General features: G+C 55.7%; 1 protein-coding gene across 1 annotated transcript in view; it reads right to left on the bottom strand.

Moving 5' to 3' along the window:
• The window catches only part of SLC6A17 (solute carrier family 6 (neutral amino acid transporter), member 17), a 35,125-nt gene extending 9,059 nt beyond the window's left edge, over positions 1-26,066 (bottom strand). Inside the window, exons 1-6 of the mRNA XM_006762984.2 lie at positions 25,757-26,066; positions 11,587-11,957; positions 8,400-8,557; positions 6,670-6,796; positions 5,812-5,993; positions 4,378-4,488 (exon numbers count right to left, since the gene is read on the bottom strand). Coding sequence (XP_006763047.1) covers positions 4,378-4,488; positions 5,812-5,993; positions 6,670-6,796; positions 8,400-8,557; positions 11,587-11,872 — 864 coding nt within the window. The 5' untranslated portion in view covers positions 11,873-11,957; positions 25,757-26,066. The remainder of the gene's footprint in view (positions 1-4,377; positions 4,489-5,811; positions 5,994-6,669; positions 6,797-8,399; positions 8,558-11,586; positions 11,958-25,756) is intronic.
• Positions 26,067-26,224: the final 158 nt, after the last annotated feature.

Here is a 26,224-nt window from a genome sequence, read left to right as displayed (position 1 = left end):
CAGGCTGTGCTCCCCACTAAGACCAATTTCCCCCCGGGGCACGGGGTCCCATCACTCCTGCTTATTCAAGGACGCTGGTCGCCTTCTCTCTGACGGCATGGACTCGCCCTTTCCTGGATTTGTTTGGTGTGTGACCCAGTGGTTTCTAGCACATCTCAGAGCTGTGCGCTGCGGTGCTGTGACGATGAGACACTTGGTCTTATCCACAGTCCCCTCCCAGCTCCTGAAACCCTCGCATGTCCTAAGTGTGGAGAGTGATAAAGGTGCCTTGTGTTAGGTGAGTGAGGACCCTAACTAAGGGGGGGGCGCTGGTTGCCAGGAGAACCCACCAGTGATTAGAAGGTTGGAACTTCCACCCCCACCCCAGCATCAGGGAGGGGAGAGGGACTAGAGGTTGAATCCGTCCTCAGTGGCCAATGAGTCCATCAATCATGTCTACGTAAGGAAGTCTCCATAGAAACCAAAGAGGACTGGGCCCCAGAGCTTCCAGGCTGGTGAGCACGTGGAGATGAGGGGAGAGTAGCTCACCTGCAGGGCACGGGAGCTCCCACCCTGCGCCCGTTGCTTGCCCCAAGCAGCTCTTCCATCTGCCTTTTCCTGAGTTATATCCTTAATTATAAACCGGTGATGTAGTACCACGTCTCTCTGAGTTCTGTGAGCCTTTCTAGCAAATTAATGGAACCCCAGGAGGGGGTTGTGGGAACCTCTTATTTCTAGCCAGCAGGTCAGAAGTCCAGGTGACATCCCAGGCTTGTGACTGGCGACTGGGGAGGGCGGCCTTGAGGACTGAACTCCTAACCTGGGAGATGTCATGCTACCTCTGGATAGTTTCAGAATGGAGTGGAATTGAGCTGAATTCTCAGACTCCCAGCTGGTTTCCGAGAAGCGCTTGTTGGAGGCGTGGGGAGCACCTCCCCCCCCCATATTGGAAACAGAGTCTCAGAACACAACTTAACAGCCATTACCACACTAGATTTTAGAACATGGAGCAGCCATGATCATCAATGTTCGAGCATCTTCAGCACCCCAAAAAGAGAGCCTGTACCCAGTGACGCTCACTCCCCATTTCTCCCCCAACCTGCCCACAAACGCAGCCCTGATCTGCTTTCTGTCTGTACACATTTGCCTGTTCTGGATGTTTCGTGTAAATGGAATCATACGACATGTGGTCTTTGTGAATGGCTTCCTTCATTTAGCATAATGTCTTCAAGGCTCACCCACACATGGATGGGAACCTCACCCCTTCTGATGGCTGGGTAAGGAGTCCATCGAATGGATAGGCCGTCCTTCCCTTTTCCATTCGTCCACTGATGGGTACTTGAGCTGCTTCTGCTGTTTGGCTGTTGAGAACAATGGTGCACGAACACTGTGTACAAGTCTTCGTGTGGACACATGTTTTCAGCTCTCTTGGATGTGTGCCCAGGAGGGGAGCTGCTGGGTCACATGCTAACGCTGCCTAACCTTTTGAGGAACTGCCAGATTGTTCTTCCAGAGCAGCTGCACCGTTTCCATCCCCACCAGCAGGGTCTGATGGCTTATTTTTATATAAAATTCTGAAATAACACCTTTGATCCCATGGCCCTATCCAGTTAGCACCCCACTTCTCATGTCTGTGCCCTGTTACAGCAGAACTGAAAATAAGTGGTTTCAATCCCTTGTCTCCAATTTCTCACCTTCAATGTTCCCATGAACCCATTACTACGAGACTGTCCCCAGCACGCCACCACCTCAACTGCTCTTGTCGAGATCACGCGACCCCTCGGTGGCCAAGCGCTTCGGCCGTTTCTCAGTCCTCATGACCTGATCTCTGGGCAGCTTTAGACACGGCTGACCTTCAGGCCCCCTTTCTTTGTTGAACACATCCCTCCAGGGTCAAAGGCAGGAGCTGCCCCATAACTGCTCAGCGGGCAAGGTCTCAAGATGGACCCCACAGATTTCATCGGGACCGAAAGTCACCAGGTTCAGTGGCCAGGGGCCACGCCTGCTGATTCTTGGGGACCTGGGTCCTCCAGAGCCTTCTGGATTTATTTCTTTATACTTCGCCTCATGAAGACTCTGGCCCCTGCTAACGTGGGATTACACGGTTTCCTGAACTCCAGGAAAAGGTGCTGGAAAGGAGCGCCCCGCCACTGCTGTTCAAAATGCACATCAACCATCCTGCACCCATATGATTGATGATAACTGAAGTCTAACAAATGTGGAGCCACTGGGACTCACACACACAGCTGGTGGGAGTTTTAACAGACGCAACCTCTTTGGAGCAATTTGGCCAACATCTAGGAACACTGAAGCTATGCATACCCTTTGGGATAGCAATTCCGCTCCCCAACACATACACCCAGAGGGCCTGTGCACATGAAGACCTGTGTAATAACGTTTACTGTAGCATTACCAGCAACGGTGAACACTGGGAAAAACCTAAACGATGGTCAACCAGAGAATGAATAAATCCATTTGAGTTTAGTGCTACAGTGGAATACTATATCACGGTGAAAACGGATGTACTAGAGCTACAAATACCATTATAGCTAAATCTCAAAGGTGTTGAGCAAAAATAAAAACAAGGTTTATATAATATGATGCTCTTCATGTAAAGTTTAGAAGTACGCAAAATGGCTATGTGTTGTTTATGGACATGCATATATGTTTTACAAAAAAAAATTTAATGTAGTAGAGGATAAACCCCAATTCAGGACAGTGGTTACCTTTGGGGAGGAAGGGTCTGGGATCAGAGTGAGCTATGACGATAGGGCATCTGTAGTATTTTATTTCCTAAGAATGTTTGTTGTATATTAAGTATGTGTGTTTATATGCCTGAGATAAAACAACAAGATGTTTTAAAGAGCGTCTGAATCAAATGGGAGCAGCGTTGTCTGTGCTCGGCCCAGCAGCCGGCGTCACAGTCCAGTTCCCTTGCTCCTGGAATTAAACCCCCGCTTTCCCACCACCAACAGGGGCCCATCTGGAGACCTGGTGCATCTCCACATTTACCACCATCTCTGGGGTCTGTCCTTTGCTCACAAAGCTCCGTAAAGTAAAACTGACTCACTGTTCACATCAGGCAGCTTCTAGAAACAGTTGAAGTCATTCATAAAACAGTCGGCTTTCTTCTTAGGGCTAATTTCCCCCAAAGAAAGCAGGTTTGCATTTTTCTCCTTTGTCAGACACCACGTGTTCACAACCACCCGCGCCAGCCACGTGGCCCGAGTCACACTCATGCCTCCGGAGATTCACTAAGTGCTTCGTAAAGTGGACCTCCGCGGTGGTTCCCATGGAAACCTTAGAAGTCACTTCCCAGCATGCCGAGGGCCGGCTCCTGCGGTCTGGCGGCGTTGGAGCCGTGTGTCCTGCACATTGCCACCCCCGACACCGGGAGCTGTGCACAGCTGTGCATGGGGAGTGGGGAGGGGATGGGTTGCAAACTCACTGAATCAGGACTCTTCTGTGTTCTGCACAAACTTTCTGTGTAACTGTGTGCCTGTGTGTGTGCCACACGTGTGACATGGCACTATTGAGGGCCAATGCTAAGACCTGAACTTGGGGGGGTTCTGACCTAGGCCCATGGGCTGGGGTCTCACCGGCCCCTGCTGGTGGCTGGTCAGCTGGCATTTGGGGGTGGGCTTCTCAGCCCACCCACGGGGTTACTAATTCCATTGCTTGGGGTACCTTCAAGGACATCCCAACCTGCATTTGACATTCTCTTGCTCCTCAGTGGACCAGCTGTGCCCAGTGGTCTAAAAGGGAAGAGAGGCAGGGACACATGGTGGGCAGAGGAGGAAGCCTGGGTGACCATGTTCAGGACGCCTGCGCGGGCGTGTGAAACGGGCACAGTGGTCTGGCCTGGCCCCTGCCAGGGCCCCGGGCAGGAGAGATGAGGATGGAGTCGCTGAGGGCAGTCACTATCCATGTGGTCCATTGTCTCTGATAAAATAGTCACATTGTTCTCCTGACCTGGGTACAAGCCGTGGTTCCCGGGGAGCGTCCTTCTCTGAGGCACCTTCTTGGTTTCTGCTGTCACAGATGCACCCATGAATCCCCCCTCCCTGTCCCTGTGCTCCAGCCAAGCCTGACTTCCCTCAAGCACGCCCAGTGCTTCTCACACTCATGCTCACGCGGTTCCTTTGACTGCAACGTCCTCCTGCCACTCATGAAATCCTACCTGCTCCCGAAGGCTCAGTTCCCGTGTCACCTCCTCCCTGAAGCTGCTCCTGATTCCACCCAAATAAATTCGCTGTCCCTTTCCTGGGGACCCTGAGGGCAGGGCCCATGCTCCGTCCCCAGGGCATCCCTCCAGGGCCTGTCACCCAGCATGTCCTCCGGAGTGTTATGTCCCACAAGGCTGACGGAGCGGTGCAGCTGGGGTGCCCGGATGCCTACCTTGGGCGTGAACATGTGCAGGATGCCATCGACGGCCCCTCGCAGCAGCAGCCCCCGGACCAGGAAGCAGGCCAGCACCACGTAGGGGAAGAGGGAGCTGAAATACATCACCTGCAGGGAAGACAGGGACCCACCGTGGGACAGGGACCTCCTGCAGCTGGCACCGCCCTCCCCCTCACAGCTGGGGCACATGAGCCCCGCGGATAGCTGCAGAAAGCAGAGCCCGGGACCCTGGGCACGGGGCCAACCCCACCGCATGTCTGGCCTGGAGCCAAGGCAGAAACAGGAGCCCAGAAAGCTGGAGTCAGTATGGCTGGGCCTGCAGCCCCCGCAACCCCTCGGGGCACCCAGGGGGCGAGGAACCCTTTGCTCTCCCTTCCTCAGTTTTTTCATGTCTGGAGCCTGCGTTTCTGTCCCTGGCTCCAGCGGACCCCCTGAGGGTCTCCCCTGTCCTTAGAGGCCTTTGACAGAAGGCCTCCAGGAGGTTACAGTCCTGGCTCCCAAGCAAAAACATCAGAAGAAGGTCCTGCCTCTTGTGATTATAAATCATGTCCTATTTTCTAGCATGTGTGTTTCTTGCACGTCTCCACATCCCCATGTGCCTGGCACAGAGCCTCACGCGAAGAAGATGCTCACGCCATGTTCGCTGCACTGAAAGAGATCAGGAGGACCGCCGGGCAGGCGGTGTGGCCGTCAGGAGTGTGCGTGTCCGCCGCCAGACACTTAGGAGGCCCGTGACCTTGGGCTATGTACTTAGCCTCGGCGTGCCTCCATTGCCTCACCTATAAAATGGGTACAGTAACTCCTAACCCATAAGGTGGCTGTGGATCACCGGCATTCATACGCCAAGCGCCACAAAGGGTCGGCTACAATTTTAAACTCCAGAGAGGGAAGAGGAAGTGGCTGAGACCACGCTGCTGTTCCCAAGGCTGGGCGTCCTTGCTCATCAAGTCTGGTAAAGAACCCAAGGCCCCAGCCAGCCAGCCGGGGCTCTCATTCCAGCTCCAGGACGGACAGACTGACTGTAAGATCTCCGGGAGGTGCTTTCTCCTCCCTCGGCCTCAGTTTCCTCCCCTGAAAAATGAGTGGATTGGGCTGCAGGGTCCCTAACGTCCTCTCCAACTCTGGCAGTGCATGAACAGTGACAGGTGACAAAGAAGCATGAGCATATTTGGGGGGGAATGAACTGGGGGAGAAGGTGTATGGGCTCTGCGGGTCTGCACGGCAGAGACCTGTGAGCCCTCTGAGGATCTGTCCCCAGGAACGACGCTGTAGCAATGACACCCCAGAGCCTCCTCGGGAGCCTGTGACCTCATCCCGAGTCACCCGGAGGCCAAGCCCACCGACAGGACCCTGTGTGGGCGACGCGGATCCCTTGGCCCCCCGCCCTCCACCCTTCCTCAGGCTGTGGGTCTGAGTGCCCCCCCAGCTCACCTTCCCCGAGGACTGGATGCCCTTGACGACGGCCATGCCCACGATGGTCCAGGCCACAAGGAGGCACAGCGTCATCTTCCAGTTGAGGCCCCCGCTCTCCGAGATGGAGTTGGAGATGTCCAAGGCCTCTCGGTACCAGAAGTAGGTGGTGGCCGAGCTCTTTTCACACTCCGCCTCCACCACTGCAAGGACAGGAGAGCCTCAGTGGCGGGGCCTGGACCCCCACCCAGGCAGCGGGCTGTGCCTGTTCTGGGTTAGCCAGGATCGAAGACCCCGAGGACTCCTGGGCTCCGGACAGGGCCTGGGAAGCCTCAGGACTCATTAATCTATATTCCTGCTCATGCCACCCCCTGCCCATGCCCATCTGTGGAGGGCAGGAAGGGTAAGGCAGAACTCGGGAAGGTCCTGAGCTGGGAGCAGAAGACCTGGATTCCCTCCCTTGGCTAAATCAGTGGTGTGACCATGGGAAAGTTGTTCTGGGCCTCAGTTTGCCCATCTGTGAGGTGGGATAAATCATCCAGGCTTTGATGGAAAGCACATACAAATTAAAACTGTTTCAGGAGAGGATGGTATTTGAGTAGCACAGGGTAGTGGACAACAACTAAAGAAGAGTCCCCATTTGCAGAGTTTTACCTGCACTCACTAGTTTATTCAATCCCATTAAGAACTACAGGCTGGTGAGAGGGCATCGGAAGGGGAAAGGAGGATCAGAGAGGGCAGGTGTCTTCTTCAAGGTAACACAGCAGGTCAATGCAATCCCAAATCTGTGCCTAAGCCTCTTTGGCTCATTTGACTCCTTCCTGGGACAGGGCTGGCTGGGGTCCCCGGCTGGTCACATTCAGGGGCCCCCGTACTTGCCTGCCGCGGTCCCATTCCTGACGACAGGACATTCACTCCAGGGCAGTGGGTACTGGAAGGACTTGAAGAAGTAGAAGATGCTCCAGCCGATAATCACATTATAATACAGCCCAACAAAGAGGCAGACCTGAGGACGAGGGCCCAAGGGCAGGGGTCATGAGGGCGGCAGGAAGACCCCTCCCTTCTCACCCCCACCCCCACCCCCACTGGAGGCTGGGCAGAACACAGCCTTGGAGGAGGAGGAGCGGGGAGGAGATGGAGCAGCCAAGGCCCCTCCTAACCCTCCATTCATCTGGTATTCAAAGAATCCACCGAGGAATGCTGCCCATATTAAAGTCTCTCCTTTAAGCAATAAACGCATAACATGTTAATCCTTTCCAGTTTCTCGTTCTTCTAGGAGGCTGAGAGCACTACCTGCCCTTTCCCGATGCCTCGGCTGCACAGTGTCAGAGCTGCCTCGGGGCGTGGGACCCGCACAGCTCTGCCTCCATAGTCACTATGCCCAGACTGGGGTGCCTTTTGGGATTTTCTGGATGCTTCTTATTGGATTCCTGTGCCCACCTTTCTCTTGGGACACTCCTCTCCCTTGGACGGTCTGCAGCCGCCTCTACAAAGACGTCAGTTCTCGTTTCTCATCTCCAGGAGAATGTCACCTCTCATTTCTTGGAAGCGATAGAATGACCTTTGGTAGAACTGACTGGGGCTCCCGGGCGCTTCTTTGAAAGCAGTGCTTTCTCGCGCTGCATGGACCCTAACAGGCCCGCCACCTCCCGGGGCAGCGATATGACTATGCACCAGTGACCTGCTGGCCCGTGAGACAGCCGAGGGCCCCTCGCTCCACCGACTTCACCTGATTTCACCCGAGCCCTGGTGTGCAGGAGCGGACGCTCCCATAGCACATTAGGGGATACAGAGGGGCACCCACTCCTTTACTTGTGTGCTTTCAGTCCAAGAGGACCCCCTCCCACTCACGGCAGCCCCAGCGGAGTGGGCTGTGTGCAGCCGCCTGCACCTGTGCAGGGGCGATGCCCGGCATGAGAGGCAGCTGCACAGACCCTCCCCCGGGCTCTGCATCCTCGGTCCCTTCCAGAAACAGATCCCCGTTTTGTCCCAGGTGAGCATGGGCACCTGGGCTGTATCCCTAAGGGAGGCTCGCTGTCCTCCCCAGAGCGCTACTCAGGCCTGTGGATGAGCCGAGCGCCTCACAGAGCTCCCCGTCCAGGGGTCTCCTGCCTCCCGCTGTGCCAAAGCCTCACCCCTCCAGGCGCTCCTGTCTGACCCTCCTCCAGCTCTGCCCATGAGCACAGCAACATGACAAGGATGCCCGTGCCCAGGGCTGCCTTTTCCTGCCACCCAGTTGCCCAGTTAACATCCTCTTTACCCACAGAAAGAGGAAGGGCCTCCCTCGCAGGGAGCTACGGGCTGGTAAGCAGAGCGGAGTACGGGGTGGCTTCCATGTGCCTGAACTCCAGCAGAGATGTCCCCGCACCCCCTGTGACATGTCCTGGCCTTTCCTCCTTCATAACATTCCCAAGTTTATACCCTGCTTCAGGCAGTGGCAACAACTTCCAGTCTCGGAAATAACGGTCCCGAGACCAGCTGGGAGCAATTCCCACGCTGAGGGGCTCCTTCCCTGTCCTGGCCCTGGCCCAGGACTCCTGTTGGAGACCCTGCACCCAAGAGCAGCCCCTCTGCCTCCCAGGAAGGGCCCGGGGCCAGCCCCGACTCACGATGCAGCTGGAGAAGCCGATGCCGCCCAGGCGGGGACACACGTAGTGCCACACGCCGATGCTGCCCCGGCGGATGCGCTGGCCCACGGCCAGCTCCAGGAAGAAGAGCGGGATCCCGATGATGATCAGCAGCACCAGGTAGGGCACCAGGTAGGCACCTGGGAGGAGAGGTGCGTGTGGAAAGGTGTCTGAGGCTGGCACCAGGGTGAGGAGGGCTGGCAGCCAGTCCTGCCGTCCGGCCCCCATCTCCAATCATCTCAAACCACCCTGGTCCTTGTGCCCCTCCAGGGATGGTCTGGCTCATTGGTGTGGCTGACCACTCCGGTCACCCAAACCCTCCCCTTTCCGGATTCCCCTCACCGGAAACACGAAGGGAGGGTCCAAGGTACATCAATGCCTCCTGCTTACAAGGCTAGACCCAAAGACAGACAGACAGACAGGCAGGCGGGCAGACAGACACTGTACTGCCTCTCAGAATCCACATATCCAGTCGCACGCCAGCAGACTCACTGACCAGCGATGTACTCTGGGGACAACTGTTCACCACCCTCCCACCTACAGAGCAGCAGCCCAGGTGGAGTGGCCCCGGAGCACAGACCCCGCCCAGGGCCAGGCAGGGCAGCTCTAGGGAAGTGGAGGCTCCGCAGGGAGACAGGTCTGACCAGCGTGGCCATGAGTCTATAGCTAAGTGGGAGGAGCGGGGAGAAATGAGCAGCTCAGGACAGTGGAGTTGGGAAGATCATTAGGAGAGAATGGAATCGCTGAAGATTCCAGATGATAAATTAAACTCTGTCCTGGGCTTCACACCAGACAATCTCGTTTCCAGTGACAGGGCATTTAGCAGGAAAATTAAAATCTTGTCTGGACACAGACGAGCGATCCCGTCGAGAGCTGTGCCAATGACCTAGCCCTGTTAGCAATGCTGTTGGCACAGCCCTGCCTGTCCGCCTAACACGACCAGACCAGCACCAGTCACCAGTGCCCTGATGGTCACCCAGCACCCCCAGACCAAGCCCAGTGAGATGGGAGTCTCCAACAGACCCTCCAGCCTCACCGCTCTGCCCCCATCCCATGACATCCCACATGCTCCCCAATATGTGCTCAATCTACCAACAAACCTGAGGGATGGGCATCTCCTGGGCACGAGACCTGGCACTGGGCAACAGTCAGCTGTTATCTAATCTGTACCAGGCATACGCAATGAGGGGACGTCAGGACAACAGAGGGTCAGACGCTATCCAGGGAGCCAGGGCAGAACCTTCAGGTTCACACGAGCAATGTTAGCACACGCACATGCGCGTGCACACACACACACACACACACACACACACCCCACACACACGCACACACACGCACAGACCCCCCCACACACACACACACCCCACACCCCCAGACAAAACCAGCTGACCACAGAGCTAACTAACTGGGAAAGGCTTCCAGGGCAGGCAACCCACTGAGCCTCACACATAGCAGCCAGCTCACTAACTCACACATGCACACATCAATGCCACTCGTCACTGACCAGCAGCCCCATCACGGCCCTAACAGGAGGGCGGGTCAGTCTTATAACCTATTCTGTCTCGATCCTGGGCTCAGGAAACGGGAGAGGAGAGACATGACCTGCAGGACAGCAAAGGGACACAGCCAACTGGTTGTGTATTTCACCCCCATGTCCTCGGGTGGCAAAATGTGCAGGGAGATGGGTTTTGGGGTGTCAGAGAAGTAGGTTGGCATCTTCTGTGGCTGCTTTTCTCCTCTCCCCGAAGAACCAGGGAAGCCACGAGGGACGCTGCCCAAAGAGGGGTCCTCAGCAGACTGGCCACCCGCCACCTGGCACCCTCACTCAGCCCCGTCCCCTTCAGCAGGCCCAGGCGCTGCCCTGCCTGCTGGGCTCCCCACCAGCCGAGGCCGCGCTAGTGAGCACAGTGCTTGGGGGATGTGAGCTGGGGCAGCACTTCTGGGCCATCAGAGGTGCTTTTCCACATTAACTCTTGTTGAAATCACTTGGAAATGCACCCTCTTCCACCTTAGCAAATACACCTAGGGACACACCTGGATTTCCTTTGATGTCCCAGCCTGTGAGAGCCTCAGGCCATCAGCCTGAGCAGCAGGGAGCACCGCTCAGGGGGTAGCAACTTCCGCAGAGGATGGCGGTAGGGACTGGATCCCAGGGTCTCTGAGGTCTCCTGGGTCACTAACAGTCTATGTCTCAGTGTAGTTTTGAGTCTCATTCTGGCCCACCCCAGGTTATTCCTGGGATTTGAAAGACTGCCTCGGGGTGTTGAGACCCAGACTCTGGGGAGAAGAGGTTTGATACCAGAGTATGGGCCTCTAGGGCAGTGGTTCTCAACCTTCCTAAAGCCGCGGCCCTTTAATACAGTTCCTCATGTTGTGGTGACCCCCAACCATAAAATTATTTTCATTGCTACTTCATAACTGTAATTTTGCTACTGTGATGAATCGTCATGTAAATATCTGATATGCAGGATGTATTTTCATTGTTCACGACCCACAGGTTGAGAACCGCTGCTCTAGGGGATTCAAACTCAGTGAGCGGCATGAGGACCCCTCCTAGGTGTGGTGATTGCATGCGCAGGCCCTGGGGCCAAGCTGTCCAGGCTTGAATTCTGACTTTATCAGTAGCTGTGTGACCTTGAGCAAGTTACCTAACCTCTCTGTGCTTCAGTTCTGCAGTCTCTTAAATGAGGATGATAACAACATGGGGTTGTTGAGGGGATTCAATGGTTGAACCGCATGAAACTGATGCTTTGATTATTCCAAGATGCTCAAATATCAGCTGTGTCATCTATTTCAGACTAAAATCCAGTAAGTGCTTAGGCACCTAGTAAGCATTTAATATAAGGGCCAGAAGCTGCTCTTTACAATGTGTAAGACACCATGTTATAAGCACTCTACATGTAATTATTCTTCCCATTTTACAGATGAGGAACAAAGAACTGAGGCTGCATGCAAAGAGCTGACTGGCTTGGCAGGGACTTGAACCCTGGCTGCCCAGGTTCTTGATAGCTCTTAGCGCTTAGCAGTTCCTGGGGGTCTCACTCCACAACGCTAAGCTCCAACCTACAGGGGTTCCCATTCTGCCCAGGGCGGGGGAGCGGGGGTCCTTTTCACCCCTCAGCCCAGTCCATGCGCAGGGCACCCCAGGACCGGCAGGCCTGCTTCTTACCGCCTCCGTTTTTCTGGCACAGGTAGGGGAACCTCCAGATGTTGCCGAGGCCCACGGAGAAGCCGATCTGGGCCAGGATGTACTGCAGCTTGCTGTTCCAGGCCGGCCGGTCCTCGGCGTCCAGCTCCTCCTCCGCCGCCGCCTGCTTGCCACCTGGCCCGCCCGCCACGTTCAGGACGCTCTGCTTGTAGTCCACCGGCTCCTCGAGGGCCAGCAGGTCGGCCACCGACTCCGTGACATGCTCGCTGCTGTGCTCACGCTGGGTCACCTTGCTGTTCTTCGGCATCGGTGACACTGGGGCCACGGGCCCTGCTCCCCAGCACACAGAGAAGGTGGGGCTCGACTGCTGTCAGCACCTTCTCATCCGGGACCTGTGAAGCCAGGGGAGCAGGGGAGGGTTGGCTGGCCTGACCAACTAAATCAGCTCCTTGTCACACACGTGGAGCTGGTCCGTGGCATGAGCTATTGAGCTGGCCCTCCTCCCCATCGGGACTCAGTTTCCCACAGGCCTTATCTGAGCACCCTCAGAAGGGCAAATCTAACAGGCAAAAGAGGCCACACCAGACGCCAAGTCCCAAGCAAGGGTTGCCCATGGCACCACTGTTCTCTTTCCCACATGCAGATCCAAGTGCTCAAGCCCCCCTGGGTCCCACAGCCGTCGCTCCCGGGGCTCAGCCAAGTCCACGCTCTCTGTTCTGTGGAGCCTGAACCCCTGCCGGGACCCGGGAAGCCAGCGGCGACCTTCTCTAGGAAGGGTCTTTTTATTCAAAACGTCGTGGGCCAGCGGCATCCAGGGGCTGGCTAGCAATGCAGTGTCAGGCCCATTCCACACCTATTCAATCTTTCTCTGTATTTTTATAGGATCTCCAGGGGATTCACAGGGATATGCATACTTGGTGGGGAAAGGGTTAGAGTTCTCACACGGGACCCCCGACACCAGGCCCTGCGCCTTCGTTCCCCAGGCAGGAGCGCTGACCAGGCTCGGCTAGGATTCTGGCACCAGAGCCCTGGAGGTGCCAACAAACCCGCTCACCAATGACATTATCTGAGGGCCACTGCAGCCAAGAGCTGGTTTTCCATCCTTCAGCGGCAGTTTTACAGCAGATTATGTCTCCACAAGGGGGCGGGGGAGGCAACACGCTCCCCTGCCGTCTCTCATCTGTCTTTCATGCTTCCCCTTAAGAAAATAAAGCACCAAGGAAGTGAATCCTTTGAAGGGTCCCGCATTCTGCTACATTTCAAAGCACTTCCTCATCAAGCGGAGGTCCGAGAATGTAAAATTAAACACATGTACACCTGGCCTGCAGTTGCCCCGCATCTTCCCAGAGATGTAAACTGCCCGGCTCTGTAATTGCTGAACTACGGGAGGAGCTGCCTCCGGAAGCCAGCTCCTGTCTGTTCCCCTCGGATATGCCACCTAAGCAGCCGGGCAAGGTCACTGCACAGCAGAAGCGTGCCCAGCTGCCCTCCCTGCTGGCCTTGGCCCACACCTTCTGACTCGGGCAAAGACTGAACTTCAAGGGGACCCGCCCAGCCGAGTCCTGCCAATGAGGCTAGGAGGCCGGGCCGATGGGGACAACTGTCCACGCTGGTCTGCGGGGTTAGCCAACCCGCCCAGGCCAGGCCTTGGACCACATCAGTGAGGACAGTGAGTCTTTAGTGACTGCCAGCCCAGGAACATTCAGGGTCTTGGGTTTTGGGGAGACGGGGACAGAGCCAGCTTGCCTAGGAGACCCCAGAATTCCCTAGAATACACACGACTCTCTGTTGGGACTCTGCAGCGGGTCAGCCGAATATCCCACTGCGTCCTGGAGATGCTCCAGGTGGGAGTGTGTGTCCACGGACCCTTCAGTCCTCAGCCTCCCTGGGCTGCTGTCCTGCCCATGCCACATAAGCAAATGCTGCCCTAGGGCACTGTGCCAGGGGAGGCCCTCCCCCTCCCTGCCAGCAGGTCCCGGTCCCCAGGGCACTTAAATGGAACGAACCTGAGGCATCTGCAATGGCTGCTCGTCTAGCTGCCCCACCTTCCCTACAGCTGACACCGAGAATTTTGATTAAAACTGGAGCTGAGAGAAGGGCCAGGTCCTGCTGGAGACTGCAGTCGGCAGGGTGCCTCAGCCCCGAGCCTGTCTCCAGGGCCGCCTGCAGCAGGATCTGATCAGGGCGATCTGCAACGCATTAGGTTTGATTTACTGCACATCCTGCCACAACTGAAGCAAAGCAAGGGGGATTCCGCAAGTCTGCAGAATTTATCTTGATGCTGACCCATTGGAGAGCGTGCTTCCCCATAAATAGGCTAGTGAGTGGCAGCTCTGGTCACCAACAGGAGAAAGGGCTGGGGGCGGGGAAGGCGCATCATTCTAGACGAGGAGGGCTCAAGGACAAAATCAGCACATTGTGGTAAAGCCAGAGAGAGAACCAGAGCAGCATCAGGGAAACCACAAGAAACAGCTCAATGCGAGCTGAGCTTCTCCCCTCTTCTCAAGACATCCCTGCCGTGCCAGCACCCTGCACTGCAGGATGGGGCCCAGGGGCCTCCCATGCCGTCAGGTCTGCAGGATGCAAAGTGCTGGTGTATGCGCAAGCTGAGGCTCCGGGCTGGGCTGCAGCCACGACTGAACCTCCCGAGCCCAGTGAATGTGCTCAGATGACAATGCCCAAGTCTGGTACTAAAAATATGAAAGCTTGAGGGACCCTAGTACCATCCTCATTTTATGTATGGGGACACTGAGGCCCAGAGAGAGCGAATGAACAGCCCAAAGCCACTGGGCCAGACTCCTCGGGGATGGGCACAGCAAGAAGGTGGTGGTGGTGAAGATCAGGGGCCTGGAAGTCAGACGGACCTGGGTTTGAGGGCTCCCATTACATTCATTCATTCATGCATTCATGCATTCATTCATTCATCGCTCCATTGCTCACTTGACATACATTTTCTGAGTGCCTCTGCTCAAATGTGTCCTCCTCAGGGATGCCTTTCTGGAGCCTAAAATAGCAGCCCTCCAGGTTGCCACCCCGCAGTCACCCCTTGTTATTTCTCTCTAGAGCAAGGACCACCCCTGGCCCTGATGTCTGTTTTTCTTTAGTACCTGGCCCTTCTAGGAGAAATGGGTAACTTCCACAAGAAGAAATATTGGGCTTATTTGTTTGCTGCTGGATCCCTCGCACCTAGAACGGAGGGAACATAGGACGTTGCCCAGGTGGCACAGTTGTCAGCACCCAGGCCTCCTCATGCCTGTGCTCTCTCTGTGCTTTTAAAGGGGAGGTGGGGCCAGCAGCGACTTGGAACAACCCTCCCTTCCCCACCACCCCATCTCTCCTGGGGTCCCTATGCTAAGGAAGGTCAGCTTGCAGACCAGTGCATGGGAATCCAACGTGGACCCAGCCAATGAGCCCAAAGCACAGGCTGGGACAAGCACCCAAGTAGAGAAGGACCCAGAATTCCTCTCTGGTCCTCCCTTTGCAGGTTGGGGAGACAGCCCCCATCTAGGTATCAGAAGGCCGGCAAGGTACAGGGCACCTCGCACACGGCACCATCGCCCTGACCTCCCAGGGTCTCGCGCTCCCTGTGTGTGAAATGGGTTGTTCTGGATGATCTCTGAGGCCCCATCAGCTCTGCATACATCCCAGGAGCGCCCCTCGTGCACGTGGGTGAGAGTGAGGCCTGTGAGCCCCAGGCTCTAGCCGCCGCGCCTGCTTGGGCCTGTGTCATGCCACCCTGTCAGTTGAGAGCTCGCTGTCTGCTTTCCCCAGGATGGTGGCTTCTCCACTCAGCTCCCCTAGGGTCCCGACTTGGAAACTAAATGATTCCCTTGAGTTCCGTGGGGCGCCCTGGGGACACTCTGACAGCCGGCCCAGCCGGACTGCCATCATTCCCCAGAGTAGCTGGGTGAGCTGTTAAAGATGCTTTGTCGAGCAGCACGGGAGACGAGGTTCCGTGGTGTTCTCTGAAAGGAAAGGCTCCATGACTTAAAGAACAACGCGGACGGGCTCCAAGGCCCAGGAAGCCGCGTGCCATGTCTGTCACCTAGCAACCGTGCAGCTCGCAGCTCAGAACAGCACGTGAGAGCGGCAGGCCTGAGCACTGAATTGTGTATCTTCCTAAAAAGATAAAAACACCGACTAGGAAGCAGACAGGTAAAAATATCTCCTGCCCGGGGGAGGGCTCCACCACTTTGCAATAACAGTACTCAGCAATGCCCTCAGGGGTGCAGGATGGCCGCTCAGCCCAGGCCTGGGCCAAGCGGGAGTCCCTCCAGCCCACAGGCCCTGCTGCAAGGCTGAGGTCCGCCCTCTGAGCACCCGCCTCCTGGAGTCGGGGTGTCTCTTCCTTGGGAAGGTTGTACCGCGTAATTCAAGGGAATCGCTTATTTTCCAAGTCGGAACCTTAGGGGCGCTGAGTGGAGAAGCCACCATCCTGGGGAAAGCAGGCAGCGAGGGGACTACAGATCCCACAATGCCCTGCTTCTCTGAGCCCATGGGACATGCCTAGCTTTGCTGCCCTTGGGTCTTGTGGCTCTGGAAAGAGTACTCCACCTTCCCAAGCCAAAGCAGGGAGCCCCGCCCCCGGTCCCCAGGCCCTAAAGCCAAGATCCCATTCAAGAGGAATCGCTTGGGAAGGAAGCAAGTTGAGTCCTGTTCTCTCTGAGAACTTGATGGCTTCCCAGTTTCCATGTGGCAGCGGGTTTTGGCCCCAGCAGCTCTCCTAATTGTCTCAGACCCCTGGGCTTCCACTGAGCCCAAACAGGTGACTCCTGTCACAGGCATACAATGTCCTCCAAATTATCTTTGTTTTACTCTCCCTCCGCATGAACCCCTCCCAGCCCCTCTACTGAAGTCCCTGAGGGTGCAGCTAGCTCAAGGCCCACTGTCTGGCCTCCATGACACTGTCTGTGATTCTCTAAGTGAGAATGAATGTCCTTTCTTTCCCCTTTGCAGCCGGCTCCTGGCAACACTCTTTTACGCTTTTACCATCTGGCCACCTTCCCAAGCCAAAGCAGGGAGCCCCGCCCCCGGTCCCCAGGCCCTAAAGCCAAGATCCCATTCAAGAGGAATCGCTTGGGAAGGAAGCAAGTTGAGTCCTGTTCTCTCTGAGAACTTGATGGCTTCCCAGTTTCCATGTGGCAGCGGGTTTTGGCCCCAGCAGCTCTCCTAATTGTCTCAGACCCCTGGGCTTCCACTGAGCCCAAACAGGTGACTCCTGTCACAGGCATACAATGTCCTCCAAATTATCTTTGTTTTACTGGAACCACCTGGAGCAACTGCTCCTGACAGGTCCTGGCCTTGGCTGGGTGGCCGCCCTCCGTGGGTTTCTCACCCGGGGCACACGGGCAGGGAGCCCAGCACCATTCTGGACCTCGAATCCCGCTTCCTCCATCCAAAGTCACCTGTCAGTGTGTTCGGATCCGCCCTCCTTCCCACCCTGCAGGCTCTAGTCCAGATCTCCCAGCAGGCTCCCGCTCGCTTTCCTTCTAGCCCTCAGAGGCAGCTTCATGAAATCCCACACTGCCTGGCTCCGGCTCCCTGTGACATTGATCCTCCCAGCCTCTACTGAAGTCCCTGAGGGTGCAGCTAGCTCAAGGCCCACTGTCTCTGGCCTCCATGACTGTGTCTGTGATTCTCTAAGTGAGAATGAATGTCCTTTCTTTCCCCTTTGCAGCCGGCTCCTGGCAACACTCTTACGCTTTTACCATCTGCCTTTCTAGTAGAGCTGCTTGTTTACCCGGCTGATTCCTTTTCTAAGTGTCCTGCCTGGCACATGTGGGGCAGAACGTGGTCCTTATGGATGTCCCAGAGTCCCCGCCTTCCCAGCCTCCAGGAACAACCTGCTTCCTAGGTTGACATCCTACTCACTGCCTTCGCCTTTGAAACATAGGGGCAGGCCTGGAGAGCCAACAGATCTGCCTCAGGAGACGGTTAATCCTCCCAGGAGGTCTGCGCGCCCAGCTAGGGGGCCCTGGTGGAGCGCAGCCTGCAGCACATGTGTGGGGGACCCTGGGGCTGGGGCACCAACTTTCTGTTCCTTATTCATCTGGAAAAGAGGGAACAGTGCTTACCTACCCACTAGGCCTGGTTTCCACATGGACAGGAGGGGAAAGAGAATGAAAAGCTGATCGAGAAGCCAGACAGAGCGATCATCTCTAACTCCATTTCACCAGCTTGCGGGGTTTGACCCCATCCTTAGTACTATTACACATGCTAATAAATATGATATGAATGAACTGAATGAGTGAATAGATGAACTGATGCTTGAGCCCCCCCAAATTTTCTAGTCTGATGTAATTTCCAGCTTTAATCCCCCCTCATTCTGCTGCAATATTTTGATCCCAAGACCTCGTATGCCCACGGATGGCCCAAGAGGAAGTTCAAAGCTAAGGAAAAAGAAGTCTGGCCATTGCTCATTGACTTTTGCTTCTTATAAAGGAGCCACCCACTTTCCCCGCCTGGTGGACAGCACCCATCCTCACCTCCGGGAAATAAACACCAGACAGGCACAGTCCTGGCACAGAGCGTGCCAGCGGGCCGGGCCGCTGGGCCTTCCTAACACTGGCTCGGGCACAGTGAGCCTTCTGCAGCCATCCTGTCATGCTCTCCAGGCGCGGTCTCCGCAGTCAATATTTTGTTTTCTTAGTCAAGGAGGAAGGGAAGCAAAAAACCAGGCAGATGGTCGGGAGGGGTTTGGGGCAGGAACTGGCACTGGAAAACGTGGGCGGGGCCAGTGCAAACCAAAGCTTGTGGTTTAGATTTCCCATTTCACGTGGGGGAATACGTACCGGTGGGGATGTAGCAAGACCAGCTCCGCGGCTGCCCACAGACGCCTGACCCTTGCGCTAGAATTCAGGTAGAGTGGTTGTAGCAATAATGACAAGGACAAGAGCAACACGCAGGCAATACTTCTTGAGGACTGACTCTGTAGCAGCCACTGCGTGGAGCAGCCGTTGCGTACTTTAACCCGCCAGTACGTGTGTGAGGTTGGTACCACTGCGATAACCATTTTACAAATGAAGAAGTACATGTTTAGAGGGATGAATGACCTCTAGTTCACTGAACTTAAGGCCCTTTGATGCTGCTACTCTCTTGAACTTACCAGAAAGGCTAATGGAAGGATTTTACGCAACTAAGTCACCACCACCGCCTGACCCACAGCTGATTTGAGACGTCACTGATTGCACATCATGTCCTGATTCTAAGGTGTGACAATGTTCAAAACTATGCATCTTGGAACTGATAAAATAAGGCACACAGCCAGAAAGTGGAGGCCCTGGGTCCCCACCACCATCTGACCCCAGAACCACAACACCGTCACAGAAAGGTCATGGGTTTGGGATCTGGGGGAACCTGGGTTTGAGTCTGGCCTCTCACAGTACTAGCTGTGAGTCTTTGGAAAAGGACACAGCCCCTCTTTGCTCCAGCTTCTGGATCTGAAATGATGGGGTTGAGGCTCCGACCTCACAGGTTGCACGAGGATAAAATGAGACAATGCAGGGGCACACCGCAGACCAGTGCCAGGTTCCTGTGAGAACACAGGGAAATGGGCTCCACCAGGAACAGAGGCGCATCCACCCACTGCCCCGCAGTGACCTGGAACTGACGTGAACAACACGCAGGCGCCTGAGGACGCGAGGGCTGGTGGTGGGATACAGGGGCTTGGTGCTCTAACTGACCTCCCGCTTCCCTCTCCGGCTGGAGGAGACTGGAGCCCAGAGACTTCTGTGAACTAGAGCTTCTGCTGAGAATAAATATGGGATTCTAAAAATCCTCTCTCCCTCCTTCCCTTCCCTTACTTCCTTCAACAAATATTTACTGAACACTAACTACAGACCAGGCCCTAGTAGAGCAGGGAACAGAGCAAACAATGTTCCTGCCCTGTAGGATGTGTCTTCTAGAGCAGGAAGTGCAAAGGCCCTGAGGCAGGACCAGGCACGCTGGATGAGCCCAAGGACCAGAAGAAAGGACCTCATGCCTAGAGCAGCCAGAGCAAGGGAAAGGTGGACATGCTGGGACTGGACAAAGCTAGAACCCTGAGCAGGCAGGACTCGGAGGCCATGGGCAGGACTTTGGGTTTCCTTTCAAGGCCAACAGGAAGCTGCTGGCAGTTTGAGGAGGTGAATAATGTGACCCACCTGCTTTAAAAGGGATCACTCTACAGTGGAAAAAATATCCTTGGTGAGGATTAACAAAATAAATAAATACATAAATAAATAATGTGGGGGGGGGGGATCACTCTAGCACAAGTGAAGAAACAAGGGGGGTAGGTAAGAGATGATGGTGACCTGGTCAGGGTGGTAGATGAGGTTTAGGCTTTAAATAGAGAGATAAACAGATGACTCCAGGTGAGGAAGGGCACCCCAGGGCCCACACAAGTAGCCTGTCCTGATTTGGAAAGCCAAATATTTTTAAAAGTCAGATGTGAAAATTAAAATCCAGGAGTCACTCCCTTCTTCCCTCCTTCCGGGAGGCCCTTGGTGGTGACAGATGGGTCCCCACAGCCTCTGTCCAAATCCTCTGACCTGGATTTTCTTAAAGCCACTATTTTCTCTTGTCTCAGAGAGAGAGGCGGAGGGAGCCAAGGGTGTCCAATTACCTGAGCTCCCCAGCAGACTGCTGAAGAGCACTTGAAGGAATAGGATCAGGAACCCTTAATTACAGTCCCAACAGGATGTCTCTCTCCCGAGAACCGGAAACGTCTGTCTGTTTCCTCACCAGCCTTCAGAGCTGCATTGCGGAGGGCTGGGCAGAAAAGCCCTCCTATCAGGAACAGGTCGCAGGACACAGTGGAGGGAGCAAGCATCTTTGAAGACCTACTATGCTTACGTATGTTATGGATCCTCCCCGCTCAACAACTTGGCATACAATGTAATCCTCATTTTACAAACAGAGAAGCCTAAGCTAAGGCAAGACAAATACCAGGTACAAGAGGACCCAGCCATGAAGTGGGAGAATGGGGATTTGAACCACGGTCTCCCAAACTCTGCAGCCCATGCCCTTTCCAATGCACTAGTGCTTTCCGATCTTTTCCATGTCTGACCACAGAGAAGAGCCAACGGGTATGGCACACTGGGGTCCATGGAGGGGACCCTCCACCCAAGGCTACTCCAGGCTACTCCAAAGGATGAAGGCATCCTGATTATGGCCACACGCCACCCATCTGTGGTGCTGGTTAGGAAGTTCCCCAGCGTACCATGCTGCCCTGCAAAGCGATACACCTGAGTCTCATTCAGCAAGTCAACAGCGGGACAGTCCAGCTAGCACCATTTCCCCCTGAGGCAGGACCTCCACACCTGGCCAGGTCCTTTCCCAAACCAATGACATAACGTAGTTTGGGGAGCAGTTTTCGGGGATTTCTTCCAGTCATTCTAAAGGACTCCGCACATCATCAGCAGACAGGCGGGCTCTGCGGTGTGCCAGGACCGTGGACAGCGCCCACCAGGCCGTCCTGGGAGTCAGTGAGGGGCTGCCCAGCACAGAGAATCCACTTTCTGTCCCTCAGACACACCTGGGGGAGGAGGTCTGTGTCCTCTCGGAATGCTCACCTGGAAACACCAGATGAAGCCACGCCACCAGGTGACTGTCCACATCTCCTGAAAGGTAGCTTTATCACACAGCACCCCACCTGCGGTGGGATTTACAACCACTGGAGCTCCGGCCTCTTATAATTAGTTTGAATGTGGGGTGTGGACCAATGAATTCTATTTGCAACTGAAATAGGTGGCAAATTAGCAGTGCAAGGAACTCAGCAGAAATTCTAATTAAACCAGCAATTAGAAATGATGGACCACAGTGAGAGGCAACTTCTTATCTTAAATGAGCCCTCCGCTGGCTCTGGAAGGCAGAGTGGCAGCTCGGTGGGACCAGTGTGGCCGGGGAGATGACCCCGGGCCTGGGAGCTGGGGCGTGTTTTCCTCTGGCCCCACGCTTGCCCCATGAGGCCACATGAGGGCCTAAAGTCCCACCTCCCAAGTTGGGGACTCAGGTTGCCCGGAACTCACCTGACCCAGAATTGTTCTCTAATGGATATACCTGGTTCTGAAAGTGAGAATAATGCAGTCCAGTAAGTCACCTGGTCACCTTGTACCTGAGCTCCTGTTCTCACATGTGAGTTTACTGCACAGTAAATATCTATGTTTTTGAATACCTAGATATATCCGTAGATGAACAATGTTTTTATTTCTTAAATTAGTCATGCTGGGTGGGGAGGGGTGGTTATCAAAGGCATCTGCACAGAATGGATGCCCATGAAGCAGGGGTGTCTGGGAAGGCTCTTGGTATCCACTGGGGGTGGGGGGAGCATTAATGCCTACGCTCCAGTGATCCACCCTCACTTACAGGACCTTCCCACCGAGATCACAGGTGGTTTAGGGGTGCCAGGCAGGCTAGGATAGTGTAGGCCTGTGTCTCAGGGTGTTTTCTCAGAGAGAGAAGAGATGGAGAAGCAGGAGGAAGCAGATGCCAAGTTTCCCAGAATGCCAAGGACACAAGGGGCAGAGCCCCCGAGGTGAGGAGGGTGGGCTGTCCAGGGGACAAGACCAGGGAGCAGCAGCATCCCTCTGAGCAGCCCATGCGGGCAGCTGCTGCGAACAGCCCTGGAGTGCTAGCAGTGCGGCCCTGGGTCTCACCAGACGCTTCTGCAAGGCCCTGGCTCACACTCTCCAGCAGAGAAACCTGACCCACCCAGTTCCCACCGGGGTCCTGACTCCGCAGATGCAAAAGGCCTCCTCCGGGCACCATCCAGGCTGCTCCCGCTCTCCCCTCACTGCCCCAGCACCAGCCCCGGCCTGGACAAATGGAGGAATCCAGTTTGCGCCCGCTCTCCCCTCACTGCCCCAGCACCAGCCCTGGCCTGGACAAATGGAGGGATCCAGTTTGCGCCCGCTCTCCCCTCACTGCCCCAGCACCAGCCCTGGCCTGGACAAATGGAGGGATCCAGTCTGCGCCCACTCTCCCCTCATCGCCCCAGCACCAGCCCCGGGCCTGACAACCTATGAGGATATGAGGCAGGGAGCCAGAAGTCCGGAAGAGAACGCCAGACGTGACCTTCTTCTGGATTCCCACCCTCGTGCAAGCACGTACCGCATTCCCCAACCTTGCCAGTTTAGGGCTGTCCATTCTCTACCAACTTCCCATTGGCGGAGGCTCACTGCCCCCTTTCTCAGGGCATGAGCTCAAAGAACTGGACACGCATTCAGACAATCTCGTTTGGATAAATGCCTGGGTGGTCAGCAAACATTTATAAAGAACTAATAATGGGACATATCACATCGTGGTCAAGGGCAGGAAGTCTGGAACCCGACAGACCTGAGTTCTAATTCTCAGGTTGCCACGCACGACTCGGGTGACCTTGACCAAGTTATTTAACCTCTCTGAACCTCAAGTCCCACATCTGTACAACCGCCAAGAGCAAGATCGGTCTCCTGGGATGGTAGCAAAGATTAGACAGGATGGTGTGTGAATAAAGCACTTAGCACAGCGCGGAAGCCTCCGTAAAAATCAGGATATGATCGCTGGGTGCCAAGACCGGGTGAGCTTCTGGAGTACAGGCCTGCACCCGCCCCTCCTAAAAGCTCACAGTAGGCATTTCCCCCCAGATCCCCATCCCACCTGAGTTGGGGGTGTGTGCTAACAGCTCTACCCATGGTACTGTGCTTCCGACCTCTGAGAGCCTGGGACAGTAGCAGCAGGCGGGCGGGGGGGGGAGACGGAAGGGAAGAAGGCTGATGTAGGAGGGCTTTGCAGGGCCGAGTAACGGTTTATTTCCCACCCTGGAGATCCAGGCTCCAGATGTGTGGCTGTGAGGACTTCCTGAGCCCAGCCTGGGAGTGGGTGATAAGTCAGACCTGCTTCTAGGGAAAAAAGCCCCAATTCATCCTCCCTTTAAATATTCTGCTGCTTATCTTAGCAGCTTTGAAGGGATTAATGATGAATTGTCCTCCTGCAGCAAATCCGACAGGCATGAGGGAAGGGAAGGTGCCCAGACAGAAGGTGCCTGCTTCTCAGGAGTCCTCTCACCTCTGTCTCTAGTACCTTGGAATTTGCCAGATCCAATGGGAAGGGCATGGATTTCCAGGGTGCATGTGCCCTCCCCCACACACATGCACACACACACATTTCCAGGAGCAAGCTAGAGTCCCCGGGGCCAGCTGGCCTTTTTGCTGCACTGGGGATCCCATTGCCTCCACTCTTATAGATAGATTGATTGATTGATTGATTGATTTTGGAGAGGAAGGAAGAGGGAGAGAGATAGAAACATCAGTGATAAGAGAATCATCAATTGGCTGCCTCCTGCACGCCCCCTCACTAGGGATCGAGCCTACAACCTGGGCATCAAACCATGACCTCCAGGTTCATAGGTCAATGGTCAACCACTGAGCACTGCCTCCACTCTTGAGGCAAACACATCTCAGCTCAGCACCAAGTCTACACACATTACAGAGGAGGGAGCCAGAGCCCGAGTCCTTCAGAGAAGGCAGGGAACACGCTCCATGGTCTTGCAGCTTCCAACTCCCCTACAGAGGGGGCAGGTGAGGAGGAGGGTGGCAAGACCTGCTCCAAGGGCAACGGCCCCTGTAGTCTACCCAGCAGGCATGTAACTTGGGACCAGGCCACAGTCAGGGACAATCTTAAGGAGTCAAGGTCTGTGCTGGAGTCTCAGCCAGCCCAGGGCACCCTGCAGACCCAGCCCAGGCTCCCCACCAGCCCTGCGCTCACTCAGGCTTCCCCATTCAGGGTCTCCTGGAAGAACTGAGGGGTGGAAGTAGGTCAGTTTGCAGCTAAGTTGCAGGTGCTTCTCTCACGTGTGAAACCCTGTCACTTTCCTTTGTCTCCACCCCAAGGAGCAAGGGCAGGGAGCGAAAGAACCTCTTCTGGTTAAGGCCCATAAAGCAAGAGGCAGGGAACTCACCCTTAATGAGCACCCGCTCTAGGTCCACACTGGGCTCAAAATAAGCCTGTGGCAAAGGCACCATAGGTGTCCCTGTTTTTCTACTGAGGAAACCAAGGCTCCAGAGGTAAACTGACTTGCCCAAGGTCACCCCGCGCTGGCACATGAAGAGCACTGGGCCTTTCTGACCACAATCCTAGAGCCTCCCCTGCAGCTCTCCTCCACCTCCCCACCCCAACCTGACCCTGCTTGCCTTTCCCAGGGGTCAGAGCTCCAGAACCCTGGCCCAGGAGCCAGGCAGCCTGAGTCTGCTTAGCTCCCTCTGAGGACGTGCCCACTTCTGGTTGGTGGCCCCGCAACACCGGGCAGGCGCTGTGGCTGTTCCCGCTCACAAGTCCAGGTACCGAACTCCATTCAACTCACAAGCAGCTGACACCGTGCTGCCTGTGACTCAGGCCTAACAAACTCACTCCAATCAGAGCGAGTGGGCACGACGTGCCTCCTGCACTGAGTCACCTCCAGGCTGAGCTGTAGGGATTCGCTGAAACTCACCACCTACTTGGCCACAGCTGCTCCATCTGAGAAAAGGCTAGCAGAGGAGCTGGAGGCTCCAATGGTCCCCATGGCTGGGCCACGGCCAAGGACAATCAGGTGTGACCTCCAAGCCCTTCCTGCCCCGGTGACGGGCCCACCTCACCAGGCCCTGGGATAACGTAAGCGCAGCATCGGATAGACAAGCCCCCACGGTTACCCTCCACACTCTCTGACCTTGGTCTCCAGACACCAACCTAATACAATCTAACGAAAGTTTTGATTTTTTTTTTTGGAGTCATTAAGGATCTTCTTAGTTTCTGGAAATTCCTGCTAACAAGGGCAGTGCCCTCCAATGAATCTTCTATCTCTCCAATCCAACCCCACCAGATTCATGTTCACAGCTGAACTGCTCCAAAGACAGGTCTGGTTAGAAATTTCTAATCCAAAGAACTAGATAAAATATTTCTCAAAGGAAAGAGGAGTAGGATCAAATTGGTTTTAAAAAAATTCCTCTTGACAGCGACTTGGTGCTGTAAGGTGAGTGGCCTCGGGATTTCTGAACTGGGAGGCTGACAGGGCTGTTTGGGCTTTAAGAGGAAACACAAGGCTTCCTTCCACTGTGCGCCCCTGGAGGACAGCGAGCATCCGAGCCCCTGACGCACAGGTATAAATGGGGCGGAGGCCACTCTCCAGAGGGGGCACCCTGGAGACCCCACCCCACGCACGGCCCCCATCTAGGCCATTCCGCTCCGATGCGCTTACCTCGAGGGAGTATGGGGTTCCCGCTAGTCCGGAACTCAGCGAGGACCAGCCCTAGGGATGGGAATTAAATACTCATCTCGGGCATGAACGCTTTGCTTCTCCAGCCAATGATACTGTCAAGGTCACGGGCCTGAAGCAGGGCGGCAGGGGCTGGGGTCTCCAGCCGCGCAGGAGCCTCCCCGCAGCGCAGCTCCAGGCGGTGGGACTAGTGGCCTCCTCCCGGGTTCGCAGGCGCCAGCCTTGCAGCTCCGGAGTTCTGAGGCCCATCTAAGCCCCGGAAGCCAGCGTCAGGTGTCCAACCCCTGAGCTCGGCGCCAGACACCCACGATGCGTCCGAGGAGCGCGACTCTCGGGCTCCGTCACCAGGCAACGGAGCCTGGAGAATGGGGAGGAGCCCGGGCCGCGAAGAGCCCGAGGATACCCGGGCAGCGCCGCCTCGCATCCCGGTTCTTAGGCCTCCCTGGCGGG

The sequence above is a fragment of the Myotis davidii genome, unplaced genomic scaffold (genome assembly GCF_000327345.1).
Source record: "Myotis davidii unplaced genomic scaffold, ASM32734v1 scaffold217, whole genome shotgun sequence".
Classification (NCBI taxonomy): Eukaryota; Metazoa; Chordata; class Mammalia; order Chiroptera; family Vespertilionidae; genus Myotis; species Myotis davidii.
Note: the sequence above shows the minus strand (reverse complement) of the source record. Positions and strands in the feature narration are given on the sequence as shown.